The 17077-nt window shown below is 46.3% G+C and overlaps 3 protein-coding genes across 3 annotated transcripts; 2 read left to right on the top strand and 1 right to left on the bottom strand.

Annotated features, from left to right (window-relative positions):
• The first annotated feature begins 3976 nt into the window (after nucleotides 1–3976).
• On the top strand, nucleotides 3977–6952 carry LOC125514210 (pentatricopeptide repeat-containing protein At1g80880, mitochondrial). Its single transcript, XM_048679499.1, has 2 exons — nucleotides 3977–4577; nucleotides 5810–6952. The coding sequence occupies exons 1-2, from the start codon at nucleotides 4051–4053 to the stop codon at nucleotides 6837–6839; spliced, it is 1557 nt and encodes a 518-aa protein (XP_048535456.1). The 5' UTR covers nucleotides 3977–4050; the 3' UTR covers nucleotides 6840–6952.
• A 138-nt stretch (nucleotides 6953–7090) lies between these two features.
• LOC125514228 lies at nucleotides 7091–9009 on the top strand. The gene is made up of 3 exons (XM_048679523.1): nucleotides 7091–8067; nucleotides 8169–8224; nucleotides 8469–9009. The coding sequence occupies exons 1-3, from the start codon at nucleotides 7980–7982 to the stop codon at nucleotides 8925–8927; spliced, it is 603 nt and encodes a 200-aa protein (XP_048535480.1). The 5' UTR covers nucleotides 7091–7979; the 3' UTR covers nucleotides 8928–9009.
• Nucleotides 9010–10297: 1288 nt separating this feature from the next.
• LOC125514219 (nicotinamide adenine dinucleotide transporter 1, chloroplastic-like) lies at nucleotides 10298–14813 on the bottom strand. Its single transcript, XM_048679511.1, has 9 exons — nucleotides 14384–14813; nucleotides 14180–14275; nucleotides 12234–12340; nucleotides 12055–12103; nucleotides 11845–11954; nucleotides 11436–11533; nucleotides 11238–11326; nucleotides 11015–11109; nucleotides 10298–10888 (listed from the first exon to the last, which is right to left on the bottom strand). The coding sequence occupies exons 1-9, from the start codon at nucleotides 14508–14510 to the stop codon at nucleotides 10637–10639; spliced, it is 1023 nt and encodes a 340-aa protein (XP_048535468.1). The 5' UTR covers nucleotides 14511–14813; the 3' UTR covers nucleotides 10298–10636.
• Nucleotides 14814–17077: the final 2264 nt, after the last annotated feature.

Consider the following 17077-nt stretch of genomic DNA (forward strand, 5'->3'; position numbering starts at 1 on the left):
CGCAGTTCCTGCATTGAAGTCGTTAGACTACATATCTAACCGTGGGAGTACAAAACAAACGGGCAAGCGCAGTTGTTCACTTACCCAACTTGGAGGATCGTACATAGTAAATCCGGCCTGCGGGTTGACGCGGAGGAATTCCTCCTTTTCTCCCTTGTACAAAGAGGATAAGATCTTTACTAGGGCGGCAGCTGAAGCCGGCCCCTTACGACCGTAACGGGTGGCGTCATCCTCCCCGTTGAAATCCCACATGGGGTGGCCTCTATATTGAAGTGGCTGCACCCCCCGCATAATGCATGCGGCCATGACTCCAATCATGATTAGTCCGGAATGAGCCAACAGTCTTATCCGGCCCATCAGGTAAAGGACGTCTCTGTCGCTTTCTCTCTGAGAGCTCCGCGGACGCCAGCTCAAGCGTTTCTTCAATGGAGCACTGTTGAACTCAGGGAGACCGACCCGGATAGGGTCCGGTAGCGGGACGTCATCTATATAAAACCATTCCGAAGGCCAGTCCTCGGACGTCTTCTTCGGGGTTCCGGATAGGTATCCGGTCCCGGCGATGCGCCATACTTCGGCTCCGCCCACTTGGTATATAGACCCCTCTTTAGAACGGGGCACCAGGCAGAATAACCTCTTCCATAGCGCGAAATGAGCCTCAACGCCTAAAAATAGCTCGCAAAGGGCGACGAAACCCGCAATATGCAATACGGAGGCGGGCGTGAGGTTGTGCAGCTGGAGGCCGTAGAACTCCAGAAGCCCGCGGAGAAATGGGTGAATTGGAAATCCCAGTCCCCTTATTAGATAGGGGACGAGGCACACCCGCTCTCCTTTAGAAGGATTGGGGGTGCTCTCCGCTTGTTTTCCGCCATTATAGGTGGCGAGACCAGCTCGGACCGGGACCATGTGTGCCTGAGGGAGAAATCCCTTGGCCTGAAGTGACTCTAACTCGCTATGCGGGATGGTGCAACTCTCCCAGTCCCCGGGTTTGGGACCGGAGGAGCGAGGGAAGGAGCTGCGACGGCTGGTCATGTTGGAATGGACCTTTGCTGGAAGCGCTCTGATGATAACTCGCGGAAAGGAGAAGATGTGGTTTGGACCTAAATCCCCATCCCGTTAAATAGGCGGCTCGTTTATACGGCTAGGGGTGTGGATGTAAAAACACCCCGGCTTTTCGCATTCGTTTGAACACGTGGAAGACAACCATTATTGGGCGTGGAAGCCGAGGAGCACTACATTACAAAAATCAGACATTATTCCTACAGGTACACAAGATTTTGAGAGGAAACCGCCTTGCAATGCCGAACAATCTGCGCGCCGGACTCATCGTCATTGAAGCCTGGTTTGGGGGCTACTGAGGGAGTCCTGGATTAGGGGATGTTCGGGTAGCCGGACTATACCTTCAGCCGGACTCCTGGACTGTGAAGATACAAGATTGAAGACTTCGTCCCGTGTCCGGATGGGACTTTCCTTGGCGTGGAAGGCAAGCTTGGCGATGCAGATATTCAAGATCTCCTACCATTGTAACCGACTCTATGTAACCCTAACCCTATCCAGTGTCTATATAAACCGGAGGGTTGTAGTCCGTAGGGAGTCAACTCCATACACAACAATCATACCATAGGCTAGCTTCTAGGGTTTAGCCTCCTTGATCTCGTGGTAGATCTACTCTTGTACTACCCATATCATCAATATTAATCAAGCAGGAGTAGGGTATTACCTCCATCGAGAGGGCCCGAACCTGGGTAAAACAAAGTGTTCCCTGCCTCCTGTTACCATCCGGTCTAGACGCACAGTTCGGGACCCCCTACCCGAGATCCGCCAGTTTTGACACCGACAATGACCATCTCCGGCAATGGTAAACAACCGATCAGACGGTGCTGCAACCATTGTCAGTTTTTGCTACGACCGGCCACAATTTTTGCTACAACCAACTGGCCACTCTGCCTCTCGCGACAGTGACGACAATGTTTTTTGCTACAACCATAATCTAATTTTGCTACGACCACTAATTTTTTTTGCTACAACCAAATGGCCATACCGTGCCTCGCGACGGGGAGACGACCGTTTATGTTGCAACCGCCGTTTATTTTTGCTACTACCCGGTGAGACAATTTGCTACTATCGGTATGATGGTCTGGCTTATTAGAGATGATAGACTACTCATATCAATAAGGAATTCCTTCTTTTTCGGGAGCCCATTCGGTAGAACTCCAAAGTTAAGCGTGCTCAGCTTGGAGTAGTGTCAGGATGGGTGACCGACCGGGAAGTTGCTCCCGGGTGCGCACGAGTGAGGGCAAAGTGCGCAGAAAAGACTAGTATTGATCTGTGGGGCCAGTCTAGATCCCGCCAGGAGTAACGACCACCGGCGGGTGTGTTTGGGGCGTTACAAGTTGGTATCAGAGCCGACCCTCGCGGTTACACGGATGTTTATGGACAAGTGCGTGGTCATGTTGTTCATGACGTTTATGACCCGTCGTGGCACACGGCATGGTACATGTACCGGACTGGATGCACAGACGTATGTGCCAAGAGGGAACGTTCCTGTGGCCCGACGAGGACGTCGGTTCCTCTGAGTGGGGGTGTATGTGATGACCTGGCTTATTAGGGATGATAGACTACTCATATCAATAAGGAATTCCTTCTTTTCCGGGAGCCCATTCGGACAGAACTCCAAAGTTAAGCGTGCTCAGCTTGGAGTAGTGTCAGGATGGGTGACCGGCCGGGAAGTTGCTCCCGGGTGCGCACGAATGAGAACAAAGTGCGCAGAAAAGACTAGTATTGATCTGTGGGGCCAGTCTAGATCTCGCCAGGAGTAAAGACCACCGGCGGGTGTGTCCGGGGCGTTACAATCGGCGATAATGAATTTTTGCTGCCACCCTCTACTTTTTCTACTACCGGCGAGGGTGAATTTTTGCTGCAACCGCGGTCTACCACCGTCTACTTTTTTCTACTACCACTGAGGTCAATTGTTTTTCCTACAGCCAGTAATGAAAATGCTGCGATTGGCACACACGACAAGCTACAATCAATGCGGCGACCATGTTTTGTTGCAACCGCCATTGCCGTTTGCTACAACCAACAACAAAAAAAGCTACCTCCGACAATGTGATTTGCTGCAATGGCAACACCGAAGTTTTGTGGTGGCGACCAAGGTGTTGCGTTTTTGCTGCAACCGGAAGCATGAAAAGCTACCACCGGCGGTCATTTTTGCTACAACCTGCAACGAAAAAGCTACAATCGGATATGTGATTTGCTGCAACGGCCACGACGAAATTTGTGGTGACGACGGCGACGCTGCGATTTTTGCTGCAACCGGCAGCGGGAAAAGCTACAACCGGTGTCATGTCTTGCTACTCCCGGCAAAACCCGACGAAGGTTGAAGCAAATCGTGGTCGCCGTCGTGACTGTCGACATGAATGGTTGTAGTGATTCCTGTCACCGGTCGTAGCAAAAATGAACAATGATTGAAGCAAAATACATCTGCACGTGGATGATGAAAGAGAAAGGAATGGTTGGGCGTGGCCATGGCGATAGGGCTGCGGCGAGGGGCGGCGGCGGAGCTGCAACCTGGGCTTCACCCGTCGCTGCTGATAGCTACAACCGTAGGTGCAACTGTTTCATGGGTCAACGCGGCGACGAGGACGAACGGCGCAGGTGGGGACCGGCGACGAGGGCGGCCGGCGAGGATGGGGACCGGCGACGAGGACGGCCGGCGGGGGTGGGGACCGGCGACGAGGTCAGTCACCGGAGGGGAGAGGATGCGTGCACCGAGCGGGAGATGTGAATCCAGCGAGAGGAAGAAGAAGCTGCGGGGCAAACCCTTTTTTTTGCAAGATCCAATGGCCCACGCGGTTCAAATCCAATGGTCCTGACGCGACCGGCCGAACGGTTGGGCCTAGTGCCCGACTCAATTTTGTACTAACTTTGTACCTATTTTGGAACGGGGGAGTAGTACACAAAACTCAGCAAAAATCGGGCCGATCGTCCTACTGGGCCGCTGGCCCATGTTGGCGCGCCCGTAGCGCTCGCTGGCCTCTCTCTCTCTCTCCCATGGCGCCGCAGCTCGCCGCCGCCCTCCGCCGCCACCTCCTCCTCCCCCACCGTTCCCCCCTCCTTCCCTCCTGCCACGTTAGCCTCTCCGTCAGCCGCTCCTCCTCCGACCAAAGCGACATCGAGTACGCTCACCCTATCCCCCCCGCCCCCGACGACGACGGCGAGCTCACCTCCTTCCTCCGTCGCATCTCCCACGCCTCCTCCGTCGCGTCTTCCCCGAAGGACGCCCTCTCCCTCCTTCTTTCCCCCTCTTCTGTCCCATCGCCGTCCCCTCCCTCACTCGTCCGCGCGCTGTGGGAACTGCGCCGCGACCCGGAGGCAGCAGCGCTCGCGCTTCGCTGGGGCGACGAGTGCAGCGCCACGTCCGGCGCTGAGGAGGCGGGGTCCCTGCCGGCCGAGGCGTGGCACCTGGCCATATGGTCGGCGGGGAGGGCTGGGCGGTTCGACCTCGCGTGGGCGGCCGTGCGGCGGATGCAGCGCCGTGGGGTGCTGACCCGCCGTGCCATGGTCATCTTGATGGAGAGGTAAGGTCGCATGCACATAATCTTTCACCATTTCATGATATTATTAGGTGTAATCAAGCATTTGGCCAGCATAGTACTAGTACTTTATGATAGTGCTCTTGTAGAACTATGTTCCGTTGTCTATGGCTCTATAATGTAGGCAAAATTTAGATTTTGTCTCGGTGTATTGCGGTTTAAGGATTTGCCATTCGGTGTCTGATCGACGTCTGGGTCCAGGCCAAATGTAAGCGACTCATATTATTACAAAGACATAAATTCCCCTAATAAAAATGTTTGTAAACCCATTTTGAGTGGGTTGGTTTGGTTTCTTGGAGTGGTATTGCAGTGAATGTGAGCCAAGGGACTAGGTATATAACCAGCAACGGAGTAAAGGAGGTGCTTACTTTACTAGAAATCTCAGTAGATTTGCAATAAAATACGTACATCATAGCAAAATTGCATTGCACCGATACAAACACTGGCGTGTTAGTGAAGTAGACACATAATTCTGAGAACAAGAAAAGGATGATGGTCACACTGGTGAGTTTTCTGCAATGATCCAGTGCTTTAGGTTGGGTTTCAGGTAAACAGGGGAAAAGTACGACTGTAGGAGTGAACAGTGAACACAACATTCTGCTGATAACTTTTGTGGCATTCGACATATTTTGTTATGCAATGTGCATTGCTTGTATTGTGGTCATAGAAGGGGGGTGGATGCTTGAGCTATAGGTGCTTAAGTTATTTTGAGAGCTAAAAAGTGATTGCCTGCTTGCAAAAATGTTGTTGACATAAGAAGTTTTATGACTCGTCTTCATAGGATATTCTAATCTTCTAGCCATGTGATGATGATAGTATAGTGAGTGATGATTGACATGTATTGTGTGAGTGCTTGGCTGAATTTACTTTGGTTCAGTTACTTGTTGTGTTGATGTTTGAAGTTTCAGGAGTGCTAAACTTAGCATCTTGATTATTGAGTGTGGTGTTGTTGCTGTCATAAATCCTATATTCGCGCTTTTAGTGTACTTGATGTGTTGGATGGAACATATAATTCCCTACATCTGAATCTATTTACTAGCGCTGCTATGGGGCTCCTCTTACATTATCGGATCACTTTTGACATCATAACTGTATTTTGCTTTTGTAATGTGAAGACCAAAGTGAAAAGCAGCCATTGCCATTGTAGTAAACTAGTTACTGCTACTATTTGTGTCCCATGCTTCTTTCATTGTAGGGATTTGTTTATGAAATTTCAGGTATGCAGCTGCCAATGAAGTGAAGAAAGCAGTCAAGACCTTTGATGTGATGGAGAGGTTTAAAGTGGAAGTGGACCAAACTGTATTCTATTCCCTTCTTCGTGCTCTTTGCAGAAGTAAAAACATAGAAGATGCCGAAGAGTTGCTTCTTTCAAGAAGGAAATTTTTCCCACTCACGGCCGAAGGTTTCAATATAATACTTGATGGTTGGTGTAATATCTTCACCGATGTGGCCGAAGTAAAGAGAGTTTGGCGAGAAATGGCAAATTGCTGCATTACTCCTGATGGTACGTCTTATGCTCTCATGGTCTGTTGTTTCTCAAAGGTAGGGAACCTTTTTGATACTCTGAGGGTTTACGATGAGATGAAGAAGAGGGGTTGGACTCCTGGTATTGGTGTCTATAACCAACTTATTTATGTTCTGACAAGAGAGAATTGCATGAAGGATGCAAGAAATGTTCTCAGTAAAATTGTGGATGAAGGTCTCCAACCCGATGTTGAAACATACAACAGTATTATAGTTCCACTTTGTGAAAGTTGCAAGCTTGAGGAAGCACGAGAGGTGATGGAAGACATGACAATGAAGGGCATTGTTCCAACCATTTTGACGTACCATGCATTTCTGAAACAGGAAGGCATTGACGAAACACTGCAGCTACTGAAGAAAATGAAAGAAGATGGCTGTGGCCCTAACAGCGACACATTTCTCATGCTCATTGATAAGTTTATCCAATTGAATGAGTCTGGAAATGCTCTGAGGGTGTGGACTGAAATGCGAAGGTACGACATTAGGCCTGGTTATGCACACTACATGGCAGTGGTCCAAGGTTTGATTAAACATGGATGCATACCACGAGCTTTAGAGTATTATGATGAAATGAAGGCAAATGGTTTTGCTTCGGACCCAATACTTGATAAGGAATTCAAAACTTTTCTACTGGCCAACAGAGACCACTGGAGAGGAGCAGGCAAATACAACCTTATTCCACAGCGTATCAAACATTCTACAAGACGGACGAGAATCCCGTAATACATGTGTCACTGTTAAGCACGCTTCTAGTGCTTCTTTTGTACGACAAAAAGGTAAATGCAAACAAATGTGACTGTGAGGTATGTGTGTTCAGTTAACAAGTTGCTCCTGAATCTTCATAACTAACAAACATGAAAGCGCTAAAATTCTCGCCCGAGTTGCTTCTTCTGAAATGATTCGCTCTTGAGGGATTTTCCTCAGGGGCCGAGTTTCGAAAAATGTACATGGTGTAGCATCAAAAGGTCCTATGATTGCCATGGGTCATGGTTCTTATTGTTCTGTGTTTATAATGTGTGATCATTTCGTATCTATGCCTTCCCAGAATTACAGGTATTGCAGTAGGCAGAGGAACTGGGAATTTCTTCCCATGTAAGAAACCCTGTTAGAGGGTCATTGATTATGATTATAGCGATCAACTAAATAAATCGGTAAAAATAGATAGAGCCATTTAGTGATTTAATACATTTTTGTTATTTTGTGAAGATTAAGTTGGTCACATGAAAAGCATACGTTTTACGAGATGAGCAAGTAGGCTTCTGGATATTGGCAGTGGTTGGCTACAGAATCGGCAAAAGTTACACAGCACATAGAGAAGCTGGCGTAACAAGTGACAAAATCTTATCGTGCAAGACAGCACTTGGACAAAGATTGGTTTGCCCGGCGGGCAGAATTGGCAAAAGTTGGCAGTCCTGCAAAGAGAGGAGGTCAGGTTAGAGTAGCAAACGCAAACTTGTTCCTGCATGCACCTCTTGTTTTTCCTCCGGCGCATATCTAAAGCTGAGATGAAACTTTAGTGCCGGTGAAATATTTTACTAATATAATAGAAACTGTTGGTGGGTGCACACCTTGAGAAAGTGCATCTAGAGGAGTACAAATATTTGTAAAAAGAAAAAGAATTCCTTTTCAAATCTCCGCCGAAAACAAAAACACTGCAGAAAGTTGGGCCATGAGCATTTCTTGTGGGCAAACGTAGCAAAGAGTGAGCAATTGACCATCCTTTGGATGGAGTAATGGAAGGGCAAGGCAGGAAATTAACCCCGTATATATAGCCAATCAACCCACACCCCAGATGTAAACGATCAGAGACGACGGCACTGGCGTAAAACATATTTGCTCTGCTCAGCACACCTTCCGCGGGCAATGGCAATGCCTCCTCACCCTTGTCGCGCCAGTGGCTGCTTGGCACTGGCCGTTGCCATCTGCATCCTGCTGCCAGGCTGCTTCTCTAGTGAGTGTATATCTATCTCTTGTTTTATTTTCACCATCAAATTTTAAAAAATCAGTCTCGGGAAAACTAGTTCAACTTTTCTGTTTTCTCCATGGTTGCAGGCAAAATTGCCCTGGAGATCTTCGAGAGGGCGTGCCACTGCTTTGACGACCACAATGTAAGTCATGTCGAAGCGTAAACATACCGGGGTTGCTAAATCTTAGTCGATTGAGACTTAACGAAGTCACAGTCGATGCTATATTCGTGAGATCTTACGTGGAGATCCGTATTTTTTTTCTTTTTATATGTTGTGCCATTTGACTGAGACTGAGATCTAGCCCCACCCTAAACATACATGTTTGTGAAAGTGACGACATACATATATGGTGTTTGAAACTGCCTCTGGGCCGAAAACTTTGAAGGTGTACAACGAGTGCGCGGAGGAGCTTCGGCTGGGCGTGGAGGGGGCGTTCCACGTGGGGCGGGAGAGCGTGGACGAGTACTGCGGCGGGGCCTGCCTCGCCGAGACGGAGATGGCGCTGCGCTGCGTGGAGGAGGTCGCCCACGACGGCTTCAGGTTCTCCAACGGCGCCTCGCTGCTCGCCGTCAAGCAGGCGCTCGGCAGCGGCTGCAGCTACACGCCCGACAGAGGAACCTTCGACATACGCGAGCGCAGGGAGTGCGGCGACGGGTACGGCTACGGCTACCACGGCTACGGCGAGCAGCAGCAGCAGCAGCTCGGCGAAGGCGATCGGCGGTACGAGTACCCGGGCGGCGCGTTCGGCAACTACTGCTCCGGCACCACCGGCGGCGGCCCGGTGCAGACGCTCCTCCTCGCCTTCTTCCTTGTCTCCGCGTCGGCACTGCTTCTTGCCGTATGAGCGATAGTGATCTTAGGATGTACTTGTAATGCTTTTGGTTTCAGGTTGAGTTATCTCATTATATATACTCCGCATATTGTAATTCTCCCTACTTGTTTTTGCACGATGCACATGTGCGTGGTATTCTCTCACGGAACAAGGAAGAACTAAAACAAGAGTACCTTTGATCTTAAAAACAAGGATATCTTTATGACTGAGATTTACCTAACAAACAAAAATCCTCTAAAAATGCTAGAGCTACATGTGGAATGCTCAAAGAGACATGCCGCAACAATTTGCAGTAAAGTGTGTTTTGACTTTGGATGCTTCACTAAAAAAATACTCCCTCTATATAACTTAATATAAGACAGTTTTTTTTACACTGTCAATCTGTCATGGGCTCTAAGGTAGTAGAATTAATATTCAACTTTCACATGCTTGTTATTGAGAAGCAAATGGAAGAGAAAATCCTCTACATAGGAAGATAGTTTTCGCATCCTACAGCTACCTTTAAAGCAAATCATACAATCCAAACACCGTTATGTCCATCCAATTGCTTTTAAAAACAAAGATCCATTTTCCTACTGGAGCGCAAAAATATCCACCATATGCGTGGACCAACTCAAACAGGGCTAATAGCTACGGCCCTATAGAAATTGGACCTCTACACATGACCACAGCTACGGCCCTATAGAAATTTCACAAGAAAAAGATGATACAAAGTATTCCCCACAGAAACAATTTTAGATCATAGAGATGGTGCTACCAAATTCTTATAGGTTGTTTTTCCATCCCCCCATTCTCTAGAACAGCAAAATTCAGATAAAGATGCACCAAACACTTTCTCTATTCCACCACCAGAACAGAAAACGCCCAAACAGAACATCAAAACTCAGGTAAGGTGCACTTAAATGGTCAGCAGCGTATATGAAGATGTACCATTTCCACTTAACTTCAGAGTTTCTAAAGATTTTCAAAACAATTAACAGATGCAGGCAAGATGATCTAAATCTCCGCAAAAATGTCAATATATATTTCAATTGTATTTTCAGAGCGCAAAAGGAGAGCGCACTTGCTGAGATGGTGCCCAAACAATATACTATATCAGCAAGTATTGCACTCCCTCCATCCCATAATAAAAGATCATTTTGCAGACTGTTTTAGCTTGCAAAACGATCTTATATTATGAGATGGAGGGAGTAAGACATAAAACATACCCACCAATTTCTGTTTAGTCATTTGGATACTTCTAAGTTAGTGAAAAGGGAAATTTTACACTAACTCCATATGTGCACCAGATATGTCAACCAGTTTAAACCTTCTGTCCTTGTCGAGCTCGAAATTTCAAGAATCATATGTAGCACCAAATCCAGTAAAGTGCTCCAAGATAATGTACAAGATCATAGATCTCCCGAAGTAAAAAAGGTTAGGGCAATTATTCGTGTACCAACAATAAAATTCTTTTCTTTTCATCATCATCAGACAACACACCGACCAATATCACTATTCCCCCACAACCTGTATACCTCCACACTGCGTGCTATCAAGACTAATTCATACACAAGTACTAATTCCTGTCCTACACTATGGTTTGAGCTTTGAATGACAGCTACTTGTTGCGATACCAAAATCTCTGTTGTGAGAGCCCTCAAGGGAAATGGCGTCGTTTGATAGTTACTGGATTTCAACTTGTCAGATGACAGCAGGGATAGGACACAGGAATGGTACAGTCAATGCTTCAGCGGATGGGGATGATGTTGTTCAGGTTCAGGAGAGCCTAGATTGAGAAGGAACCTGTGAATCATCTCGAAGCTGGTGAATGTTATAACTGCAGCAGGAGTTGTCCGCAACAGATTTGTGGCGCATCCACGGTAGAACCCAGCTACACCCTCTGCATGATAAACCTTTCTAACACAGTCTATTACCCCTCTGTATCTCGCCTCGGAGTGTGCTCCCTGCTCTTGCAACCTTGATCGAACAACCTGTAATTATTATCAGGAGTGAAAATAGTCTGAGATATATAACCAAGCTAAGAACATTGAGAGTATATTCATTTAACCAGTAACAAGAGTAGGGTAGATCATAATTGCAGAGGATTGACTTAATACCTCATGAGGATATGTTAAGGTTGATGCAGCTAGTTTTGCCAGAGATGAAGCAACAGCGACATCACCAAAACTTAATGCTTCAACGGTAGTGTTATCTGTGAAAACAAGATGATGTCATACGAAGAACTACAAGACAGGCCATCCAATATGGCCTCTACAAATTTAGCAGCCATGATTATCCAGATACATTTCTCTGTGGAAAAACATTTGCTGAGAGTAATACCTCGCTCAGCCAGGTAAGCTTTTATCTTCTCGTATACAGGGAACTGAATGGCAACATGAGTGATACCAGCCAAGGCAGGGACAAGTCCACTTTTGGAATAAAAAAAACCAGCAACCATATCAAAACATAGAAATCTTGAGTCATCAGCATGGTTAAAAGTTGCCCACAATAGGTATCCATCATTCCGTCAAAAGTTACCTGTATAGTCCACGGATGCCTTCCTCATGTGCTATTCTCGTCAATGCAGCAACCGTGCCTTTGTATGGGATCATCGCACCAGCTCTTACTCCTTGGGTCTACAAAACAAAACATAAAGCTGTTGTTGACAGGAATCCTGGTATCTACTGGGATAATATTTCTTGGAATAATGCTAGGTATGACCACTAAATACAAGAGACCCGAAAAGTTAAATATATTCAAAAGCATGTTAGCTAAAGATGGTTCCCTTGCAAACTGGATGTATTTAATTACGTACAAAATTGCCAAGACATTTTGAACAATCCGTACTTATTGGTGAATGAAGTATTTCAGAAACAGAAATTTCTAACTACAGTTATGTTTTATCATCTCTACTACTGCTCAGGACAAGGCATGAATCATATCATACCTGAAATCTTGTCTTGACAACCCAAAGTGGATTTGTTGCTATTGTAGTTGCAGCTCCAGCACATGATGCAGCCATAACATTTGCCCCTAGAGAGAGTTGATGGCTTCCTTCTACAATATTAATGTGTACGACTTGAGAACTGATATGACATGATCCTATGGAAGGTTACAACATCCCAAAACAATACCATTGTAAGGTTAAAGCACTAACCGCTGGAAGCAAGCATGCTTTTAAGCTGCTCGTATACAGTAAAGTAGACCTGCCCATCCATACGGGAACGGTTAGCTCTACAACAGAATTTACCATATGTGTGAAAGTAAAAATATCATACTCATGGAAGAAAAACATAACAGTGATTGCTGTTAGCAAAAATAGGGGCAAATACTCACCGCCCAGTTAGGCAAAAGCGCCAGAATAGTCGGGGAAAGACCACGATACAATCCCCGAAAGCCTTCCCGTCTAGCAATCTGTTCTAAGCTCCCAATGATGACACTACCTAGTCAATATATAACAGAGAATCCTGTCAAAAAAGATAGAAGAGAGAACTGATGTGATGTAATAAATCTCAGCTTTCTAAGCCATCCTAAAATATAAGCAACAACAATATGTTGGTACGACAGGACGTAACAGTCCAATGGAAGTCCAGCACACATTTGTATGCACATGATGTGTGCTAATAATCAGAATTCTAGATGCAAAGTCAATAGTAATGAGCATTAAGCATGGACATCATCCATGCACACATCACTTTCTCCGCATGCATGGGATTTGCTGACGGCTTTCTCCTGGAGTATCATTGGGCAGAGCTATGCCCAAAAGCATCACCGCAGCGTATTTGAAGTGAAAAACATTTTATTTTATTTGCATTCACCACGTGGATGAGCATAAGTCCTAAAATTTAATTGTAAGCTCAGCATATCTTTAATAATCCCTGGAACATCAGGCTTAGAAATGTTATTACGCTCTATGTTCTGTGCACAACTAAGGTTCATAGATAACTTATTCCCATATAAAATAGCCAATACATATTTTTAGAACATGCTGCCAAGAAAAATAGTCTATACATATTGGGTGTGGAATGGGAGCATACAGTGTAACTAGGTGCAAAGGAACTCCATACATTGCACAAAAACACGTAGATGAGATCAGTTACACCCACTCAGCCACCCCACAGACCATCTTTCATGTTCTTACGCGTCCAGATGTTTTCCAACAATGCAGCCTTCACCGTTCTTCTTTCATGATATTCTCCTGTAATTAGCTGCACCTTCGCAACCTTCTGCTCATCCAAACCCTCAGAGGAGACATTTTAAACTGATTCTACTAAAGAGGGCAGATGGCAGCCTGGTCTCTTCAATTGCTATTATTTACACTCTTTCCCTATTACCCTTTTAGCAAACCACTTATATTTTTTTGGCAGATGGCGTCTAGAATATGTCATTCCATTTTGTCAGAAAGACTTCGAAGTCCACTGCTTACAGGACAGCAGAAATTGTTGTGTTCTTCAGTATTGTTCAAAATCAAAGGAATGCTGGAATTTAAACTTATTTGCTAGTGAGATCTTCCTTAATCCCTAATGGGAAGACTTATTAAGGGGCAATAGCACAACCAGATTGGCAGTAGATTCGTGACTCATGAGAGAAAAAAGAAACTAGATGACATTGAAGGATTGCGCAACGAAATCGTGGGAGATTGGAAAGGAGGTCGGGGTAGGACAGCTAAGCCTAGATTGATCTACCAAGCATTTGTTTTACCTGGCAATCACTGAATACCAACATAAACATATTCAGCACTAAAGCAACCTATCAGCATATAGCAGCCACATGTACAACTGGTTGTTCATGCGGGTTCTCCATGCTTTTCACATGCAAGAACAAATACATGCATCATGCATACCCCTTTCCACTCAACATGCAAGATTTCATAGGTCACACAATCTCAGATCACCACGTGATGCCTCCCATATGATTCAAGTAATTCTAATAACTAATAAGTGACGATTACGCAAGACACAAACCTGTAAGAAGGCCGAGGATGACATAACTGATCCAACAAGCGATTCAAACCATTATAACATTTACAATCAGATGTGTATTCTATTGCTGAAAAGGATTCTCTCTCAACTCCCTGACTTCTGGATTGTCAAGAGAAGCCACAAACTAATACTACACCACATCCCCTCCACGCAGGCACTCTGCTCTAACCAGTGGATACATTCAAGTCTAGCATCAAAACTCTGTTCCGAAAGTAGGTTCATCCGTTCGTGTAGTGTTCTAACACTATGACCGTAAACTGAAGCAAAAAACTGCAATAGTTCATCTGAAGAAATGCTCACCTCCAGCTGTGCCAGGGGCTAGCTTGGGCCAGCCGTGCACCTGGAACCTCGTCTTGATCACATCGAGCGGGCACACGAAGGTCGCTGCTATCACGCCTGCGCACAAGCCCCCAAATCCAGCAATTACTTCCCACACATGCAAATACACCCCCAAGCCGAACAACACACTAGACCGAAATGGAGAGAGCTGTGGCCACAAATTACCGGCGGAGGCGCCCGCGACGGCGTTGGAGAGGGCGCTGCGGGCGGAGGTGGCGGGATGGTGCGAAGAGGACGCGGCTGCCGGCGGCCCCGACGCCGTCGCCGGCGAGGTCGCGACGTCCCCCGGCATGTCGCGCGCCTCCCCGATCTGCGCAGCGGTACGGGGCCTCCGCCTCCGGAAACAGAAGCCCGGTGCTAGAGCGTCAACGACGGCGGCGCCTGGCCTGATCACATCGGCGGCGGGGTCGCCGGCGGGCGTAGGGCGGGCGGGGGCGGAGGTGGCGCCTAGGGTTGTGGTTTGGGATCTGGGCGAGCGGGAGCGGGGATGGGCGCACGGAGGGAGGGACGGGGAATTCGTGAGCTGCTCTATTCCTTCCTCCGCAGCTCGTCCGCTTGCGCTTCTCGTATGATATCCTCCTCCCTCCTCGCAGGCGAGGCGAGGCGGAGGTGAACATGCCCTGGGCCGGGTGGGCCCCGGTGGGTGGAGCGGGGCCCATCCCCCACACTGACGAGTGGGCCTAGGTTATTCGGTTGAGCCCGCATGTCATGCACTACTACTCGAATGGACGGGGTTGGTTCTTTCCTTGCACGAACACGTCGCTCTGGATTCTCGACGCCGGCGGGCACGTGCCGCTGCGGTGGCTGGCCCGCGGGCCCAGGCAGACTCAAATGGCTGCATGTCTGGTGGGACCCAAGTGTCATTGGTACTAGCCCCGCATTTTTGGGAGCAATCGTTTACGTCCCGTGTAGCACTTGTTCGTTCAACCATTTTTTTAGTGAAACTCGTTCGCTTATTAATATTTTTATTATAGTTTCAGAGAACTTGTTCGTTTACTCCTGTGCTGCTTCGGCTCTTCGCGAGACAAGGCCACGTACGTCTCCCGTGCAAGCCCTTCCGCTGCCACGTCACCGTCTTACGGGCCCAGCGTAGCAATGGCCCTGTGCCATGGACAGCGGACGCGCATGTGGTAGCTGAGCGTTCCCGGCGGCTGGGTCCACGGCGATGTCCGATCGCCGCTTACTGGTGGCGTGGCGCACCGCTGGCCATCCGTCGCGGAGAGTCGGAACTGACCGAACGGCCCCGATGCGGCCGTGGGGCCACGGCGCCGCCTCCCTCGGGCCACACAAACATTTTGATTCTGCGCCTCGTCTTTTCCTTTGATGCCCATCGATAGAGGTGAAGAAAAGAAGCACTCTCCATGCTTATCCTTTTTTTTCCTTTGCCGGGTATATTCATGCTTATCAATCTGCATATGACATCTATCTAAAAAAGTCCATATGATAGGCACGTTTCATGACTTTCATCCGGCCCAGCAGACAAAACACAAGTTGATATTACTAGCACAAATGCCCGTGCGTTGTAACAGGAGACATAATTGCAGTGTATTTAAATTTAATTAGAAGTATATGGGAAAACACAAAGATAGTTCATGTGAAATTTAATGCTCACCAAAATCCGTAGACCAACACAATAACAATTTATATGCTAATTCCAGATGGATTTCAAATTTATTTATATAGAGCTATAATTCATCATCATATTCTAATTTAAAATAGAACTGGTTATCTTTGATCACATCTTGAAATATATTTCATGATGGTTGTAGAGGTGGTGTCGGCATGTGTTGGGTGCCTGGTGAGAACCACTTGTCATCGATCCATGTCGTTGTCACACAATATTAACAAAACAAAAAAAATAATACAGTGGAAATGCTAGGATTTTACACAAACAATTCTACAAAACAAAAATAGTAGGTAGCAAGCTCCAGAGGACCTAAAAACATGTGTTTCAATTATGAAAAGATGATACAGATGTCATCAACTTTTAAGGAGAAGATGTACCGACTTATCTATATAAATAAAATTAATATTAATAAAAACATAAATAATGAGATCACACGATTGATTGACATATTAATATTATTTATGGAAGAGGATAATGAATATACTTAGGGCTCAGTAGTATGAGATTTGCTTTTATTATTGGGCTTGTTTATATTTTTTGTTTTTCTGTTTTCATGTAGCTTACCACACGTACCATGTGGGTGGGCTTGTTGATATTGATAGGACCAATTGTTGTTTGTGCCAATAAAACCGGTGGTTATCGTTGCAACTGTAGAAAAAAATGTATATTTCTAGAGACCCATTGTTGTCGCTAATTCTTCTTTTCATCACGATTGTCGATGGTAGTCTCTCTTGCCCATCTATTCATGTGGAACATGATTAATCCCACAACTATGGGTTTGATCATCATACTGTATCACAAAGCTTCGCGAGTCTCTCTTGCCCACCAACTTATAATTTTGTGGACTTAATGCTCCTAGTATATTAATTGATATTTCAAACCTGCAATAGTAAAAATCTTATAAAGAAATAAAATCATTAATATTTTAGCTGTATAAATACAAAATTAATTTAAAAAGTATGTTGATATTTTTGCCGTGCTCATTTTCGTTCCTCCATAAATATTGTGTGTGCACCCTTAACCCTCCTTTTTAGCCTCACACAATCCTGATTCCGCCCATTTAAATCCTTCCTTATTATATCATTCCTTTTACTTATTAGCCTCACATAATTTCTTCCTTCCGTTTTCCCGTGCCTTATATTAAGGATCCCATCCATTTGAATATTGTGCCGATCCCACCCACCACAATCCTTCCATAATCCTTCCTTTGAATATTCTACCGAGCCCACACA

The sequence above is a fragment of the Triticum urartu genome, chromosome 1 (genome assembly GCF_003073215.2).
Source record: "Triticum urartu cultivar G1812 chromosome 1, Tu2.1, whole genome shotgun sequence".
NCBI classification, from domain to species: Eukaryota; Viridiplantae; Streptophyta; class Magnoliopsida; order Poales; family Poaceae; genus Triticum; species Triticum urartu.

Excerpts from the sequence above, each read along its gene's own strand:
- LOC125514210 (XM_048679499.1), top strand. The coding sequence starts at position 4,051 with ATGGCGCCGCAGCTCGCCGCCGCCCTCCGCCGCCACCTCCTCCTCCCC. Across the intron at positions 4,578-5,809 it reads ATGGTCATCTTGATGGAGAG|GTATGCAGCTGCCAATGAAG; the intron begins GTAAGGTCGCAT and ends ATGAAATTTCAG.
- LOC125514228 (XM_048679523.1), top strand. The coding sequence starts at position 7,980 with ATGGCAATGCCTCCTCACCCTTGTCGCGCCAGTGGCTGCTTGGCACTG. Across the intron at positions 8,068-8,168 it reads GCTGCCAGGCTGCTTCTCTA|GCAAAATTGCCCTGGAGATC; the intron begins GTGAGTGTATAT and ends CCATGGTTGCAG. Across the intron at positions 8,225-8,468 it reads ACTGCTTTGACGACCACAAT|GTGTACAACGAGTGCGCGGA; the intron begins GTAAGTCATGTC and ends AAAACTTTGAAG.
- LOC125514219 (XM_048679511.1), bottom strand. The coding sequence starts at position 14,510 with ATGCCGGGGGACGTCGCGACCTCGCCGGCGACGGCGTCGGGGCCGCCG. Across the intron at positions 12,104-12,233 it reads CGCTTTTGCCTAACTGGGCG|GTCTACTTTACTGTATACGA; the intron begins GTGAGTATTTGC and ends ATGGATGGGCAG. Across the intron at positions 11,110-11,237 it reads AGCTTACCTGGCTGAGCGAG|ATAACACTACCGTTGAAGCA; the intron begins GTATTACTCTCA and ends TTGTTTTCACAG.